Source organism: Seriola aureovittata, chromosome 11, assembly GCF_021018895.1.
Source record: "Seriola aureovittata isolate HTS-2021-v1 ecotype China chromosome 11, ASM2101889v1, whole genome shotgun sequence".
Taxonomy (NCBI): Eukaryota; Metazoa; Chordata; class Actinopteri; order Carangiformes; family Carangidae; genus Seriola; species Seriola aureovittata.
Window position 1 is genome coordinate 6,316,405 of NC_079374.1, and position 17,014 is coordinate 6,333,418.

The window sequence follows — 17,014 nt, forward strand, 5'->3', positions numbered from 1 at the left end:
CCTTGTCACTTAAGCTCATCCAGTGTCTGTATTTATTTTTATTTTCTCCACTCAGGCTGGTAAATACAGGCACACGTGCTCCAGACTAAAAACCATCCATCCAGAAAGCGGGCGTCATAGTTTGGACCATTTGAAGGGGCCGCTAAAATCCTAATTCTTATTTAAGCCACATTAGTGTAGCCTTGACAGTGGATTGGAAGAAAATGGCACATATCCTTGAACAGATGGCCTTGAATATACTGGATTTTTTAAAAATGCGAATGTAGCACTCAGTCTATTCACCCCACTGCTGTGAACCTGGCAGCAGTCTTTAATTTGTGTTCATTTAATTTTTAAGCCTCCACCAAAAAACAATTTTCATCAGTCATTGACACTTTCATGTCTTCAGACTGATTATTTTGTCCAAACAACAGCTCAGAGACTAAAAATACTTAATTTACTTCAATATATCACAAAGAAAAACTGCAGATTTACACCTTTGAAAAGATTGGAACCAGCAAATATTTGTAATTTTTTCTATCAACTAACATAAAGTAATAGACTAATCATTTTAGCATTAATGGTGTCTTGTCAAAAGTCTCAAGAAAAGAAATGGTAGAACACGTAGAACAATGTCAGATCTCAGAAACAGCTGTGGATTCTGCCAATTTGTGAATATGATCAGTTTTCATAAGTATTTATCTCCATGATCTAATGAAAACAGATTTTATCAGATTTTCCTCATCCAACACGATCCTCTATGTTGGGCCTCGTTCTCGGCTCTGGTTTGTTTTGCTGGCAGGATGACCGGTGGGTTTTTTGCTGAATGGGTCTTAAGACGCTGATGATGAGTCTGTTTTCTGTCTTCTCGGTTCCTTTTCATACAGGACACTTTGTAACTGTAAATGTAGTTAAACCATAAATTGATTATGGTTTAACTACATTTACAGTTACTTTACTTAGACAGTATCACATACACAAAAATGTGTCATTGGCTGTTTTGCTGTGTGACTTTCTTTGTGCTTGTGTCTTGATGTTTATACTGACGTTGTATTAGGTGGATGATATAACCCTCACTTATCCATCCACATCATGATAATAATAAAAACTCGTGCTAGAAACAGATCTGATATAAGAAGACAAGAATCCAGGACGAGAACTCGGGCACTAAACAGGGTTTCTCTTTTAACTCGCCTCCTGTGTCGTCCCGCAGCAACAACGGCGTGAGCGTGAGATGAGGAGGCAGCAGGAGCGCGAGCAGCGCCGGCGTGAGCAGGAGGAGAAGAGACGCATCGAGGAGATGGAGCGACGCCGAAAAGAGGAGGAAGAGCGCAGGAGGGCCGAGGAGGAAAAGAGGAGGGCCGACCGAGAACAGGTACGAGCCAGAAACATTTTGGAGGGGGGGCATGATGCTTCAGGAAGGTGTGGCCTAATTAAATGTTTATATCTTATTTAAGTTGATGCTTGTTAATGCGAATCAAAATGGGGTTAGGGTTAGGGTTAGGGTTCTAATCTAAATTTATATCTTTCGATCTGTCTCTGCGAATACGACCCATTTCAACACAATATTTTCTAATTCCACCTTTCTTATTCTTATTTCATCCATAATTTAATGAAGTTTTATTCGACCTTGACTGAAAAAAAAACAAAGATTTGGTTGAATTTATGTAAATTGTTGCAACCACAGGATCCTCTGGAGGAGCTGCTCTGTGTTTCCATATTTGTGTGTTCCACTTTAGTCTGCTGACCTTTGACATGTGGAAATAAATGATTTCCTGACATTGAACTCTCGGCCTGTGTTTGACTGACAGGAGTACATCCGTCGGCAGTTGGAGGAGGAGCAGAGGCACCTGGAGATCCTGCAGCAGCAGCTGCTCCATGAACAGGCCATGCTGCTGGTGAGTGTTTAGCTGTCCTGTCTAAACCCGGAAAACCATATTTACATGAGTTCATTCTTCCTTATAAAAATATAGAAAATTCTTCTTCTTTGTCTGAGTATTGGCCCCTGTTCTCTCTCTTTCTCTCACACCCCTTTTCCTTCTTCAAGTAGATTCTCTTTCTTTCCCCCCTGCCTTTAAATCTATGTTTCCTTAATGTTATTCCATCTGTTCCTGTGTCCCAGTGGTTATTTTTTAATGTTTCCACATCTCCCTGGTTGTTAAATTTCATAATGCAGGTACTTATTATTCCTCCGTTACACAAACTTTCCTGTTTTCCTTCAAATCTAAACCCAATCAAATTTTTGGAGCTAACTTATGACTTTTGTAGATCCGCAGGGAGCCATTAACAGCTGAGGTCAAAACATAATAATTCCTCTTAGGTTGTTGCTGGGGAAGTCGGGATGTTTACAGGGCCTTAGTGATGGTGATGTCATCACCAGGAAACTAGTCATCCAACAGGAAGAGAGGGTCTGTATGACTTGATGTTTTTCGTTTTTAAAGGATTCTGCTCCTGCGGGGATTACAGAGGATATTCAGATAATGAAAGGATACGACCACTCATATCCCCACTCCCAGGTTCACACCATCACTTTATCACTGGCTGCGTTCTCCCGTTCCCACTCTGTCACCGTTCTTAAACTTCAGTATGAAAAAACATGTTTCCCTTACATCATGTTTGGCTGTCACACTTGCATTAGTATGAAAACATTTGCTTTGAAAAGATTTAAGAGAATTTTATACTTTAGATTTAACATCTTGCTATATATAGATGCAGCTTCTGGTAACGGGCATGAGTATCAAAACTCATAAAAGTCATTACTGATTTAATAGCTCTGTGGTTTGATTGCTTTTGACCAAAGTTAACTGCTCTAACAGACGTGCAGTCGCACTTTTTTTTTTTTGATGAAAATGATTGGGGTTTGGAGCGAGGCTGAATCTTAATGTTTGACTTTCACAAAAAAACAAAACCCTTGCCAAAGTTATTAATATTTGGTTTGGATGCTGTAATGCCCCTCCCTCTAATTTCTCAAAACAACCCTGATTTCAAGCTCAAAAAAATTGGAGGAGGAGGTTGGGTTGTGCATTATTTTATTTAACTCTACATGATGCATTAAATTTGAGCGATCGTTGACTAGTGAAAAAACTGGCTGCTCTCTAGAGAGACAATCCACAACAACTATAAAGATCAACATCTAGTGTTTCTCAGCTCTGACGTATTGGTCCTACTAGCAGCTAGAAAATAAATAATTGTAATGATCCATGGCACATAGAAAAGGCCTGTTTCTAATGTGATGTAACTATTTGATCTTTTTAAGGATTAATTTGTAGGAAAAGGAATAAATGAATTATAAATCAAGGGCATGGAAAAGGTAGACTCTCCACTGCTCTCACCAAAAAAATCTGACTACCACCTCTTCAGCAAAAATACATGACCCCCCTTCCAACATCATGATGAGGCTTACAATTGACTGACCACATCAAAGCTCTTGAAAATTAGCAGAATTGTGGAACAGTTTTATTCTTTATACTTTACAGTGAGAAGAATGTACTTATTTTTAGCTTCCCTTAGGATCTTGGTTCGCTCTCAGGTGCAGACTCTAAACTGTTAGGTTGAATGTTTGGAAGTCCAAGAAGGAATTAAAGTTGCTGGGGTATCACCGGAGGGGCCCTAAAGGAATAAAGTATTAAAAACACACAATGCTGTGGAAGCAGTTTTGGTTCAATTTGACCATCCCTGTACTCAGGAGTATAAATGGCGGGAGCTTGAGGAGCAGCGCCAAGCACAGAAGCTCCAGAGGCAGCTGCAGCAGGAGCAGGCCTACCTGCTGTCCCTCCAGCAAAACCAGAACCTGGACAGTAGCAAAACAGCCCAGCAACAGAGCACCAAACCCCCACAGAACCTTGAACCTGATAGGGTAAAGCCCCCGCAGAGCCCTGGCCCGGATACGACAAAACAACCACAGAGCACTGACTGTGAGAAGACACGGTCCAGTCAAAACCACAGTCTGGAGAAAACTACAGACACCAAGCTACCTGTCGCTGACCTCCAAGGCCCCGCCCCTGACTCTGAGTCAGTCAGAGAGGTGAACCCTCGCAGCTCGACGCCGTCACACTGACTGCTGTAGAATGCTTCCCTTTGCTTGTGTGTACTCACTCCCTCTGCCTGGGGTGTGCTGTGTGGACATGGGGACGGCTAGCTGCTGGTGTGGGGTGTGTGGATGCTTTGTAGACGAGCTGTGTGACTAGAATCTATCAGTGTCTCTTTTTAAACCTGTAAGTCTAACAATTAAACAGGTCCACGGTGCAGTTTTATTTCCAGTGATGCTGGGCGGCTCTCTCTACACTTACCTCTAGATGAAGGACATTTCTTGATTGCAACAGGAAATGCAATTTTTAAAAAAAACAGCTTTTCAATCTTCGGTAACCTTAACCTGCTTAAATCCAAAAGACAAACAATAGAAAAAAGTGTCATTTAAATAATTGTTTTATGACTTAACTCAGTTCTACAGAGTCCTCAGTCATTGACTGAAAATTAACTTTTTACATTTTGATAATTGAGTAATAATTATAGTCAGTTATCATGTAAAAATAAAAAATAATATGTGACTAATTAAACTCAAGATAATAATGTTCAATGTCAAGTTGGAGAATTTCGGGGCCTAATGTCAAACCTAACCCTCATCTCAGCTTATGACTCCTCAAAATGACAACTCATACTTCCTGGGTATATTTTAGAAAACATCATTTGGCTATTTGCTGAATGCCTGATGATTTGTTTTCCCTCTTGACCGCTGTAGAGTAGCAGTTTAGTGTTGACCTGGAAAGCTCCTCCTCCTCAGTGAGGGTGTCACCACTCCTCTAATTGGCCTCACTGTTGTCTTTGCCACCATATTAATGAAGTTACTGTTACAATAAACCAGCTCGTTGTGACTCCCTGTCTCTCTCCTCTTGGCTTCCTGCTGTTGCCATTTAGCACCTGGTGGGGGAGGAAAAGGAGATAGACACACAAACCAAACCCAACAGCACTGGACTGACCACATGCAGTTCACATGTAGTTTTTCCTGGTTTTCTTTTTTTACTCTGGGACAGGTGGGGTTTTATGGAACAACTCAAAAACTACAGGAAATTTTGCAGGAATGTTGTGTTAAAGAAGTTGAATTCTCACAGCTGATCTTTCAGCCATGTTGGAGGATGAACCTGGTTTTCAGTGCCCTCCAAGAAGCTACATCTACAAGACAATGGATTAAGGCATGCTAGCATTTGATTGACTGAGAGGGCAGGAGCTATCTGAAGGCTCAGGTCATGTGAGAATATCACGGTGGTACCTAACGTCGCCGGAAAAATCTCAACTGATGTTATTGAACCATATTAGGTAGCATTAACTACAAAGCTAACCCTGGCTTCTGTAGGCTAGCAGTCAGGTTGCTAGCACGTATAAACATAAAATGGTGGATATATCAAAGTAGTAGTTTAATTTCTGGAAAAAAAATCACATGAAAATGTCACCATGAATACCGTGACTTTTTTATAACTTACTATACCATGATGTTTATAGGCCTTACTATAATATGACGTTTTTTGGCATTTTTATGCCTTAATATACTATGTTGTTTTTATGACATTTTATGCCTTACTATACAATGACATTTTTATGAAATTTTTATGCCTTACTATACTATGACGTTTTTATGCCTTACTATACTGACATTTTTATGACATTTTATGCCTTACTATACTATGACGTTTTCATGTCTTACTATACAATGACATTTTTATGAAATTTTTATGCCTTACTATACTGTGACGTTTTTATGCCTTACTATACTGACATTTTTATGACATTTTATGCCTTACTATACTATAACGTTTTTATGCCTTACTATACTATGACATTTTTATGACATTTTATGCCTTACCATACTATGACGTTTTTATGACTTTTTATGCCTTACTATACTGACATTTTTATGACATTTTATGCCTTACTATACTATGACGTTTTTATGCCTTACTATACTGACATTTTTATGACATTTTATGCCTTACTATACTATGACGTTTTTATGCCTTACTATACTATGACATTTTTATGACATTTTATGCCTTACTATACTATGACGTTTTTATGCCTTACTATACTATGACGTTTTTTGTCATTTTATGCCTTACTATACAATGACGTTTTTATGCCTTACTATACTGTGACGTTTTTTTTTTTTTTTTTTTAAAAGTATATTTTTTTGGGCTTTTGTGCCTTTATTGGACAGGATAGTGGAGAGAGACAGGAAATGGGGAGGCAGAGAGAGGGGGAATGACATGCAGTAAAGGCCGTCCGATGCGGGACTCGAACCGGGGCCAACTGCAGCGAGGACTGTAGCCTCTACACATGGGGCGCCTGCTTAGACCACTACGCCACACGACGCCCCTACTGTGACGTTTTTTAACGAAATTTTACGCCTTGCAATATTTTGACGTTTTTATGCCTTACTATACTATGACGTTTTTATGACATTTTATGCCTTACTATACTATGACGTTTTTATGCTTTACTATACTATGACGTTTTTATGCTTTATTATACTATGACGTTTTTGGACGTTTTTATGCCTTACTATACTGTGATGTTTTCATCACATTTTAGGCCTTACAATATTTTGACGTTTTTATGACATTTTATGCCTTACTATACTATGATGTTTTTATGCTTTGTTATACGATGACGTTTTTTGACATTTTTATGCCTTACTATACTATGATGTTTTTGACATTTTGTGCTTTACTATACAATGACGTTTTTATGAAATTTTACGCCTTACTATACTATGACGTTTTTATCACTTTTTATGCCTTACTATACTATGACGTTTTTATGCTTTATTATACTATGACATTTTTTGACATTTTTATGCTTTATTATACTATGACGTTTTTATGACATTTTATGCCTTACTATACTATGACGTTTTTATGACTTACTATACTCTGACGTTTTTATGACATTTTATGCCTTACTATACCATGACTTTTTATGCGTCACTATACTATGACGTTTTTTGAAATTTTTATGCCTCACTATACTATGATGTTTTTTGAAATTATTATGCCTTACTATACTATGATGTTTTATGCTTTGTTATACTATGACGTTTTTTGACATTTTTATGCCTTACTATACTATGACATTTTTATTACTTTTTATGCCTTACTCTACTATGACGTTTTTATGACTTTTTATGCCTCACTATACTATGATGTTTTTATGACATTTTATGCCTTACTATACTATGACGTTTTTATGACATTTTATGCCTTACTATACTATGATGTTTTTATGCCTTACTATACTATGATGTTTTTATGACTTTTTATGCCTTACTATACTATGACGTTTTTATGCCTTACTATACTGTGACGTTTTTATGCCTTACTATACTATGATGGATTTATGACTTTTTATGCCTTACTATACTATGACGTTTTTATGACTTTTTATGCCTTACTATACTATGACATTTTTATGACTTTTTATGCCTTACTATACTATGACGTTTTTATGACATTTTATGCCTTACTATACTATGACGTTTTTATGACATTTTATGCCTTACTATACTATGACGGATTTATGACATTTTATGCCTGACTATACTATGACGTTTTTATGCCTTACTATACTATGACGTTTTTATGCCTTACTATACTGTGACGTTTTTATGCCTTACTATACTATGTTTTTATGCCTTACTATACTATGATGTTTTTATACCTTACTATACTATGACGTTTTTATGCCTTACTATACTATGACGTTTTTATGCCTTACTATACTGTGACGTTTTTATGCCTTACTATACTATGTTTTTATGCCTTACTATACTATGACATTTTTATGCCTTACTATACTGTGACGTTTTTATGAAATTTTACGCCTTACTATACTATGACGTTTTTATCACTTTTTATGACTATGACGTTTTTATGACTTACTATACTATGACGTATTTATCACTTTTTATGCTTTACTATACTATGACGTTTTTATGCTTTATTATACTATGACATTTTTATGCTTTATTATACTATGACGTTTTTATGACATTTTATGCCTTACTATACTATGATGTTTTTATGACTTACTATACTCTGTGGTTTTTTGACATTTTTATGCCTTACTATACTATGACGTTTTTATACCTTACTATACTGTGACGTTTTTATGCCTTACTATACTATGATGGATTTATGACTTTTTATGCCTTACTATACTATGACGTTTTTATACCTTACTATACTGTGACGTTTTTATGCCTTACTATACTATGATGGATTTATGACTTTTTAGCCTTACTATACTATGACGTTTTTATGACATTTTATGCCTAACTATACTATGACGTTTTTATGACTTTTTATGCCTTACTATACTATGACATTTTTATGACTTTTCATGCCTTACTATACTATGACGTTTTTATGACATTTTATACCTTACTATACTATGACGTTTTTATGACATTTTATGCCTTACTATACTATGACGTTTTTATGACATTTTATGCCTGACTATACTATGACGTTTTTATGCCTTACTATACTATGATGTTTTTATGACTTTTTATGCCTTACTATACTATGACGTTTTTATGCCTTACTATACTATGACGTTTTTATGACATTTTTATGACATTTTATGCCTTACTATACTATGACTTTTTTGTGACTTTTTATGCCTTACTATACTATGACGTTTTTATGACATTTTATGCCTTACTATACTATGACGTTTTTATGCTTTACTATACTATGACGTTTTTATGCTTTATTATACTATGACGTTTTTGGACGTTTTTATGCCTTACTATACTGTGATGTTTTCATCACATTTTAGGCCTTACAATATTTTGACGTTTTTATGACATTTTATGCCTTACTATACAATGACGTTTTTATGCTTTGTTATACGATGACGTTTTTTGACATTTTTATGCCTTACTATACTATGATGTTTTTGACATTTTGTGCCTTACTATACAATGACGTTTTTATGAAATTTTACGCCTTACTATACTATGACGTTTTTATCACTTTTTATGCCTTACTATACTATGACGTTTTTATGCTTTATTATACTATGACATTTTTTGACATTTTTATGCTTTATTATACTATGACGTTTTTATGACATTTTATGCCTTACTATACTATGACGTTTTTATGACTTACTATACTCTGACGTTTTTATGACATTTTATGCCTTACTATACCATGACTTTTTATGCGTCACTATACTATGACGTTTTTTGAAATTTTTATGCCTCACTATACTATGATGTTTTTTGAAATTATTATGCCTTACTATACTATGATGTTTTATGCTTTGTTATACTATGACGTTTTTTGACATTTTTATGCCTTACTATACTATGACATTTTTATTACTTTTTATGCCTTACTCTACTATGACGTTTTTATGACTTTTTATGCCTCACTATACTATGATGTTTTTATGACATTTTATGCCTTACTATACTATGACGTTTTTATGACATTTTATGCCTTACTATACTATGATGTTTTTATGCCTTACTATACTATGATGTTTTTATGACTTTTTATGCCTTACTATACTATGACGTTTTTATGCCTTACTATACTGTGACGTTTTTATGCCTTACTATACTATGATGGATTTATGACTTTTTATGCCTTACTATACTATGACGTTTTTATGACTTTTTATGCCTTACTATACTATGACATTTTTATGACTTTTTATGCCTTACTATACTATGACGTTTTTATGACATTTTATGCCTTACTATACTATGACGTTTTTATGACATTTTATGCCTTACTATACTATGACGGATTTATGACATTTTATGCCTGACTATACTATGACGTTTTTATGCCTTACTATACTATGACGTTTTTATGCCTTACTATACTGTGACGTTTTTATGCCTTACTATACTATGTTTTTATGCCTTACTATACTATGACGTTTTTATGCCTTACTATACTGTGACGTTTTTATGCCTTACTATACTATGTTTTTATGCCTTACTATACTATGATGTTTTTATACCTTACTATACTATGACGTTTTTATGCCTTACTATACTATGACGTTTTTATGCCTTACTATACTGTGACGTTTTTATGCCTTACTATACTATGTTTTTATGCCTTACTATACTATGACATTTTTATGCCTTACTATACTGTGACGTTTTTATGAAATTTTACGCCTTACTATACTATGACGTTTTTATCACTTTTTATGACTATGACGTTTTTATGACTTACTATACTATGACGTATTTATCACTTTTTATGCTTTACTATACTATGACGTTTTTATGCTTTATTATACTATGACATTTTTATGCTTTATTATACTATGACGTTTTTATGACATTTTATGCCTTACTATACTATGATGTTTTTATGACTTACTATACTCTGTGGTTTTTTGACATTTTTATGCCTTACTATACTATGACGTTTTTATACCTTACTATACTGTGACGTTTTTATGCCTTACTATACTATGATGGATTTATGACTTTTTATGCCTTACTATACTATGACTTTTTATGCCTTACTATACTGTGACGTTTTTATGCCTTACTATACTATGATGGATTTATGACTTTTTAGCCTTACTATACTATGACGTTTTTATGACATTTTATGCCTAACTATACTATGACGTTTTTATGACTTTTTATGCCTTACTATACTATGACATTTTTATGACTTTTCATGCCTTACTATACTATGACGTTTTTATGACATTTTATACCTTACTATACTATGACGTTTTTATGACATTTTATGCCTTACTATACTATGACGTTTTTATGACATTTTATGCCTGACTATACTATGACGTTTTTATGCCTTACTATACTATGATGTTTTTATGACTTTTTATGCCTTACTATACTATGACGTTTTTATGCCTTACTATACTATGACGTTTTTATGACATTTTTATGACATTTTATGCCTTACTATACTATGACTTTTTTGTGACTTTTTATGCCTTACTATACTATGACGTTTTTATGACTTTTTATGCCTTACTATACTATGACGTTTTTATGCCTTACTATACTGTGACGTTTTTATGCCTTACTATACTATGATGGTTTTATGACTTTTTATGCCTTACTATACTATGACGTTTTTATGCCTTACTATACTATGACGTTTTTATGACATTTTTATGACATTTTATGCCTTACTATACTATGACTTTTTTGTGACTTTTTATGCCTTACTATACTATGACGTTTTTATGACTTTTTATGCCTTACTATACTATGACGTTTTTATGACTTTTTATGCCTTACTATACTATGACGTTTTTATGCCTTACTATACTGTGACGTTTTTATGCCTTACTATACTATGATGGTTTTATGACTTTTTATGCCTTACTATACTATGACGTTTTTATGCCTTACTATACTGTGACGTTTTTATGCCTTACTATACTATGACGTTTTTATGAAATTTTACGCCTTACTATACTATGACGTTTTTATCACTTTTTATGACTATGACGTTTTTATGACTTACTATACTATGACGTTTTTATCACTTTTTATGCTTTACTATACTATGACGTTTTTATGCTTTATTATACTATGACATTTTTATGCTTTATTATACTATGACGTTTTTATGACATTTTATGCCTTACTATACTATGACGTTTTTATGACTTACTATACTCTGTGGTTTTTTGACATTTTTATGCCTTACTATACTATGACGTTTTTATACCTTACTATACTGTGACGTTTTTATGCCTTACTATACTATGATGGATTTATGACTTTTTATGCCTTACTATACTATGACGTTTTTATACCTTACTATGCTGTGACGTTTTTATGCCTTACTATACTATGATGGATTTATGACTTTTTATGCCTTACTATACTATGACGTTTTTATGACATTTTATGCCTAACTATACTATGACGTTTTTATGACTTTTTATGCCTTACTATACTATGACATTTTTATGACTTTTCATGCCTTACTATACTATGACGTTTTTATGACATTTTATACCTTACTATACTATGACGTTTTTATGACATTTTATGCCTTACTATACTATGACGTTTTTATGACATTTTATGCCTGACTATACTATGACGTTTTTATGCCTTACTATACTATGACGTTTTTATGCCTTACTATACTGTGACGTTTTTATGCCTTACTATACTATGATGTTTTTATGACTTTTTATGCCTTACTATACTATGACGTTTTTATGCCTTACTATACTATGACGTTTTTATGACTTTTTATGCCTTACTATACTATGACATTTTTATGACATTTTATGCCTTACTATACTATGACTTTTTTGTGACTTTTTATGCCTTACTATACTATGATGTTTTTATGACTTTTTATGCCTTACTATACTATGACGTTTTTATGACTTTTTATGCCTTACTATACTATGACGTTTTTATGCCTTACTATACTGTGACGTTTTTATGCCTTACTATACTATGATGGTTTTATGACTTTTTATGCCTTACTATACTATGACGTTTTTATGCCTTACTATACTGTGACGTTTTTATGCCTTACTATACTATGATGGTTTTATGACTTTTTATGCCTTACTATACTATGACGTTTTTATGACATTTTATGCCTTACTATACTATGACGTTTTTATGACATTTTATGCCTTACTATACTATGACTTTTTTATGCCTTACTATACTGTGACGTTTTTATGCCTTACTATACTGTGATGGTTTTATGACTTTTTATGCCTAACTATACTATGACGTTTTTATGACATTTTATGCCTGACTATACTATGACGTTTTTATGCCTTACTATACTATGACGTTTTTATGCTTTATTATACTATGACGTTTTTGGACGTTTTTATGCCTTACTATACTGTGATGTTTTTATCACATTTTATACCTCACTATACTATGACGTTTTTATGACATTTTATGCCTTACTATACTGTGACGTTTTTATGCCTTACTATACTATGATGTTTTTATGACTTTTTATGCCTTACTATACTATGACGTTTTTATGACTTTTTATGCCTTACTATACTATGACGTTTTTAAGACATTTTCTGCCTTACTATACTATGACGTTTTTATCACTTTTTATGCCTTACTATACTGTGACGTTTTTATGCCTTACTATACTATGACGTTTTTATGTTTTACTATACTATGAAGTTTTTATGACTTTTTATGCCTTACTATACTATGACGTTTTTATGCCTTACTATACTATGACGTTTTAATGACTTTTTATGACTTACTATACTATGACATTTTTATGAAATTTTATGCCTTACTATACTATGACGTTTTTATGACTTTTTATGACTTACTATACTATGACGTTTTTATGACTTTTTATGCCTTACTATACTATGACGTTTTTATGACTTTTTATGCCTTACTATACTATGACGTTTTTATGCCTTACTATACTGTGACGTTTTTATGCCTTACTATACTATGACGTTTTTATGCCTTACTATACTGTGACGTTTTTATGTCTTACTATACTATGACGTTTTTATGCCTTACTATACTATGACGTTTTTATGATTTTTTATGCCTTACTATACTATGACATTTTTATGACATTTTATGCCTTACTATACTATGACTTTTTTGTGACTTTTTATGCCTTACTATACTATGACTTTTTTGTGACTTTTTATGCCTTACTATACTATGACATTTTTATGACTTTTTATGCCTTACTATACTATGACATTTTTATGACTTTTTATGCCTTACTATACTATGACGTTTTTATGCCTTACTATACTGTGACGTTTTTATGCCTTACTATACTATGATGGTTTTATGACTTTTTATGCCTTACTATACTATGACGTTTTTATGACATTTTATGCCTTACTATACTATGACGTTTTTATGCTTTATTATACTATGACATTATTTGACATTTTTAATGCTTTATTATACTATGACGCTTTTATGACATTTTATGCCTTACTATACTATGACGTTTTTATGCCTTACTATACTGTGACGTTTTTATGCCTTACTATACTATGATGGTTTTATGACTTTTTATGCCTTACTATACTATGACGTTTTTATGACATTTTATGCCTAACTATACTATGACGTTTTTATGACATTTTATGCCTGACTATACTATGACGTTTTTATGCCTTACTATACTATGACGTTTTTATGCTTTATTATACTATGACGTTTTTGGACGTTTTTATGCCTTACTATACTGTGACGTTTTTATCACATTTTATACCTCACTATACTATGACTTATTTATGACATTTTATGCCTTACTATACTATGACGTTTTTATGCCTTACTATACTATGATGTTTTTATGACTTTTTATGCCTTACTATACTATGACGTTTTTATGACTTTTTATGCCTTACTATACTATGACATTTTTATGAAATTTTATGCCTTACTATACTATTATGGTTTTATGACTTTTTATGCCTTACTATACTATGACGTTTTTATGCCTTACTATACTGTGACGTTTTTATGCCTTACTATACTATGATGTTTTTGTGACTTTTTATGCCTTACTATACTATGACGTTTTTATGACTTTTTATGCCTTACTATACTATGACGTTTTTATGCCTTACTATACTGTGACGTTTTTATGCCTTACTATACTATGATGTTTTTATGACTTTTTATGCCTTACTATACTATGACGTTTTTATGCCTTACTATACTATGACGTTTTTATGACTTTTTATGCCTTACCAAACTATGACGTTTTTATGACTTTTTAAGCCTTACTATACTATGACGTTTTTATGCCTTACTATACTGTGACGTTTTTATGCCTTACTATACTATGATGGTTTTATGACTTTTTATGCCTTACTATACTATGACGTTTTTATGACATTTTATGCCTTACTATACTATGACGTTTTTATGCTTTATTATACTATGACATTTTTTGACATTTTTATGCCTTACTATACTATGATGTTTTTTGACATTTTATGCCTTACTATACTATGACGTTTTTATGCCTTACTATACTATGATGGTTTTATGACTTTTAAGCCTTAATATACTATGATGTTTTTTGACATTTTATGCCTTATTATACTATGACGTTTTTATGCTTTACTATACTATGATGTTTTTTGACATTTTATGCCTTACTATACTATGACGTTTTTATGACATTTTATGCCTTAATATACTATGATGTTTTTATGCTTTATTATACTATGACATTTTTTGACATTTTTATGCTTTATTATACTATGACGTTTTTATGACATTTTATGCCTTACTATACTATGACGTTTTTATGACTTACTAAACTCTGACGTTTTTTGACATTTTTATGCCTTACTATACTATGACGTTTTTATGCCTTACTATACTGTGAGGTTTTTATGCCTTACTATACTATGACGTTATTATGACTTTTTATGCCTTACTATACTATGATGTTTTTATGCCTTACTATACTATGACGTTTTTATGCTTTATTATACTATGATGTTTTTTGACATTTTATGCCTTACTATACTATGACGTTTTTATGCTTTATTATACTATGAGAGTTTTTTGACATTTTTATGCCTTACTATACTATGATGGTTTTATGACTTTTTATGCCTTACTATACCATGACGTTTTTATGACATTTTATGCCTTACTATACTATGACGTTTTTATGCCTTACTATACTATTATGGTTTTATGACTTTTTATGCCTTACTATACTATGACGTTTTTATGCCTTACTATACTGTGACGTTTTTATGCCTTACTATACTATGATGTTTTTGTGACTTTTTATGCCTTACTATACTATGATGTTTTTATGACTTTTTATGCCTTACTATACTATGACGTTTTTATGCCTTACTATACTGTGACGTTTTTATGCCTTACTATACTATGATGTTTTTATGACTTTTTATGCCTTACTATACTATGACGTTTTTATGCCTTACTATACTATGACGTTTTTATGACTTTTTATGCCTTACTAAACTATGACGTTTTTATGACTTTTTAAGCCTTACTATACTATGACGTTTTTATGCCTTACTATACTGTGACGTTTTTATGCCTTACTATACTATGATGGTTTTATGACTTTTTATGCCTTACTATACTATGACGTTTTTATGCTTTATTATACTATGACATTTTTTGACATTTTTATGCCTTACTATACTATGATGTTTTTTGACATTTTATGCCTTACTATACTATGACGTTTTTATGCCTTACTATACTATGATGGTTTTATGACTTTTAAGCCTTAATATACTATGATGTTTTTTGACATTTTATGCCTTAATATACTATGACGTTTTTATGCTTTACTATACTATGATGTTTTTTGACATTTTATGCCTTACTATACTATGACGTTTTTATGACATTTTATGCCTTAATATACTATGATGTTTTTATGCTTTATTATACTATGACATTTTTTGACATTTTTATGCTTTATTATACTATGACGTTTTTATGACATTTTATGCCTTACTATACTATGACGTTTTTATGACTTACTAAACTCTGACGTTTTTTGACATTTTTATGCCTTACTATACTATGACGTTTTTATGCCTTACTATACTGTGAGGTTTTTATGCCTTACTATACTATGACGTTATTATGACTTTTTATGCCTTACTATACTATGATGTTTTTATGCCTTACTATACTATGACGTTTTTATGCTTTATTATACTATGATGTTTTTTGACATTTTATGCCTTACTATACTATGACGTTTTTATGCTTTATTATACTATGACATTTTTTGACATTTTTATGCCTTACTATACTATGATGGTTTTATGACTTTTTATGCCTTACTATACCATGACGTTTTTATGACATTTTATGCCTTACTATACTATGACGTTTTTATGCCTTACTATACTATGATGGTTTTCTGACTTTTTCTGACTAACTATACTGTTGTTTTTATGACATTTTATGCCTTACTATACTATGACGTTTTTATGACATTTTATGCCTTACTATACT

General features: G+C 32.4%; 1 protein-coding gene across 7 annotated transcripts in view; it reads left to right on the top strand.

The window, feature by feature from the left end:
* Window positions 1–17,014, top strand: part of LOC130178048 (mitogen-activated protein kinase kinase kinase kinase 4-like) — a 111,544-nt gene that overhangs the window by 66,135 nt on the left and 28,395 nt on the right. For 5 of the 7 annotated variants that reach the window (XM_056390131.1, XM_056390135.1, XM_056390132.1 and 2 more), the window contains exons 13-15: window positions 1,193–1,354; window positions 1,791–1,877; window positions 3,665–4,003. In XM_056390131.1, the coding sequence (XP_056246106.1) occupies window positions 1,193–1,354; window positions 1,791–1,877; window positions 3,665–4,003 (588 nt within the window). The remainder of the gene's footprint in view (window positions 1–1,192; window positions 1,355–1,790; window positions 1,878–3,664; window positions 4,004–17,014) is intronic. The other 2 variants (XM_056390134.1, XM_056390138.1) reach the window with 1 other exon arrangement.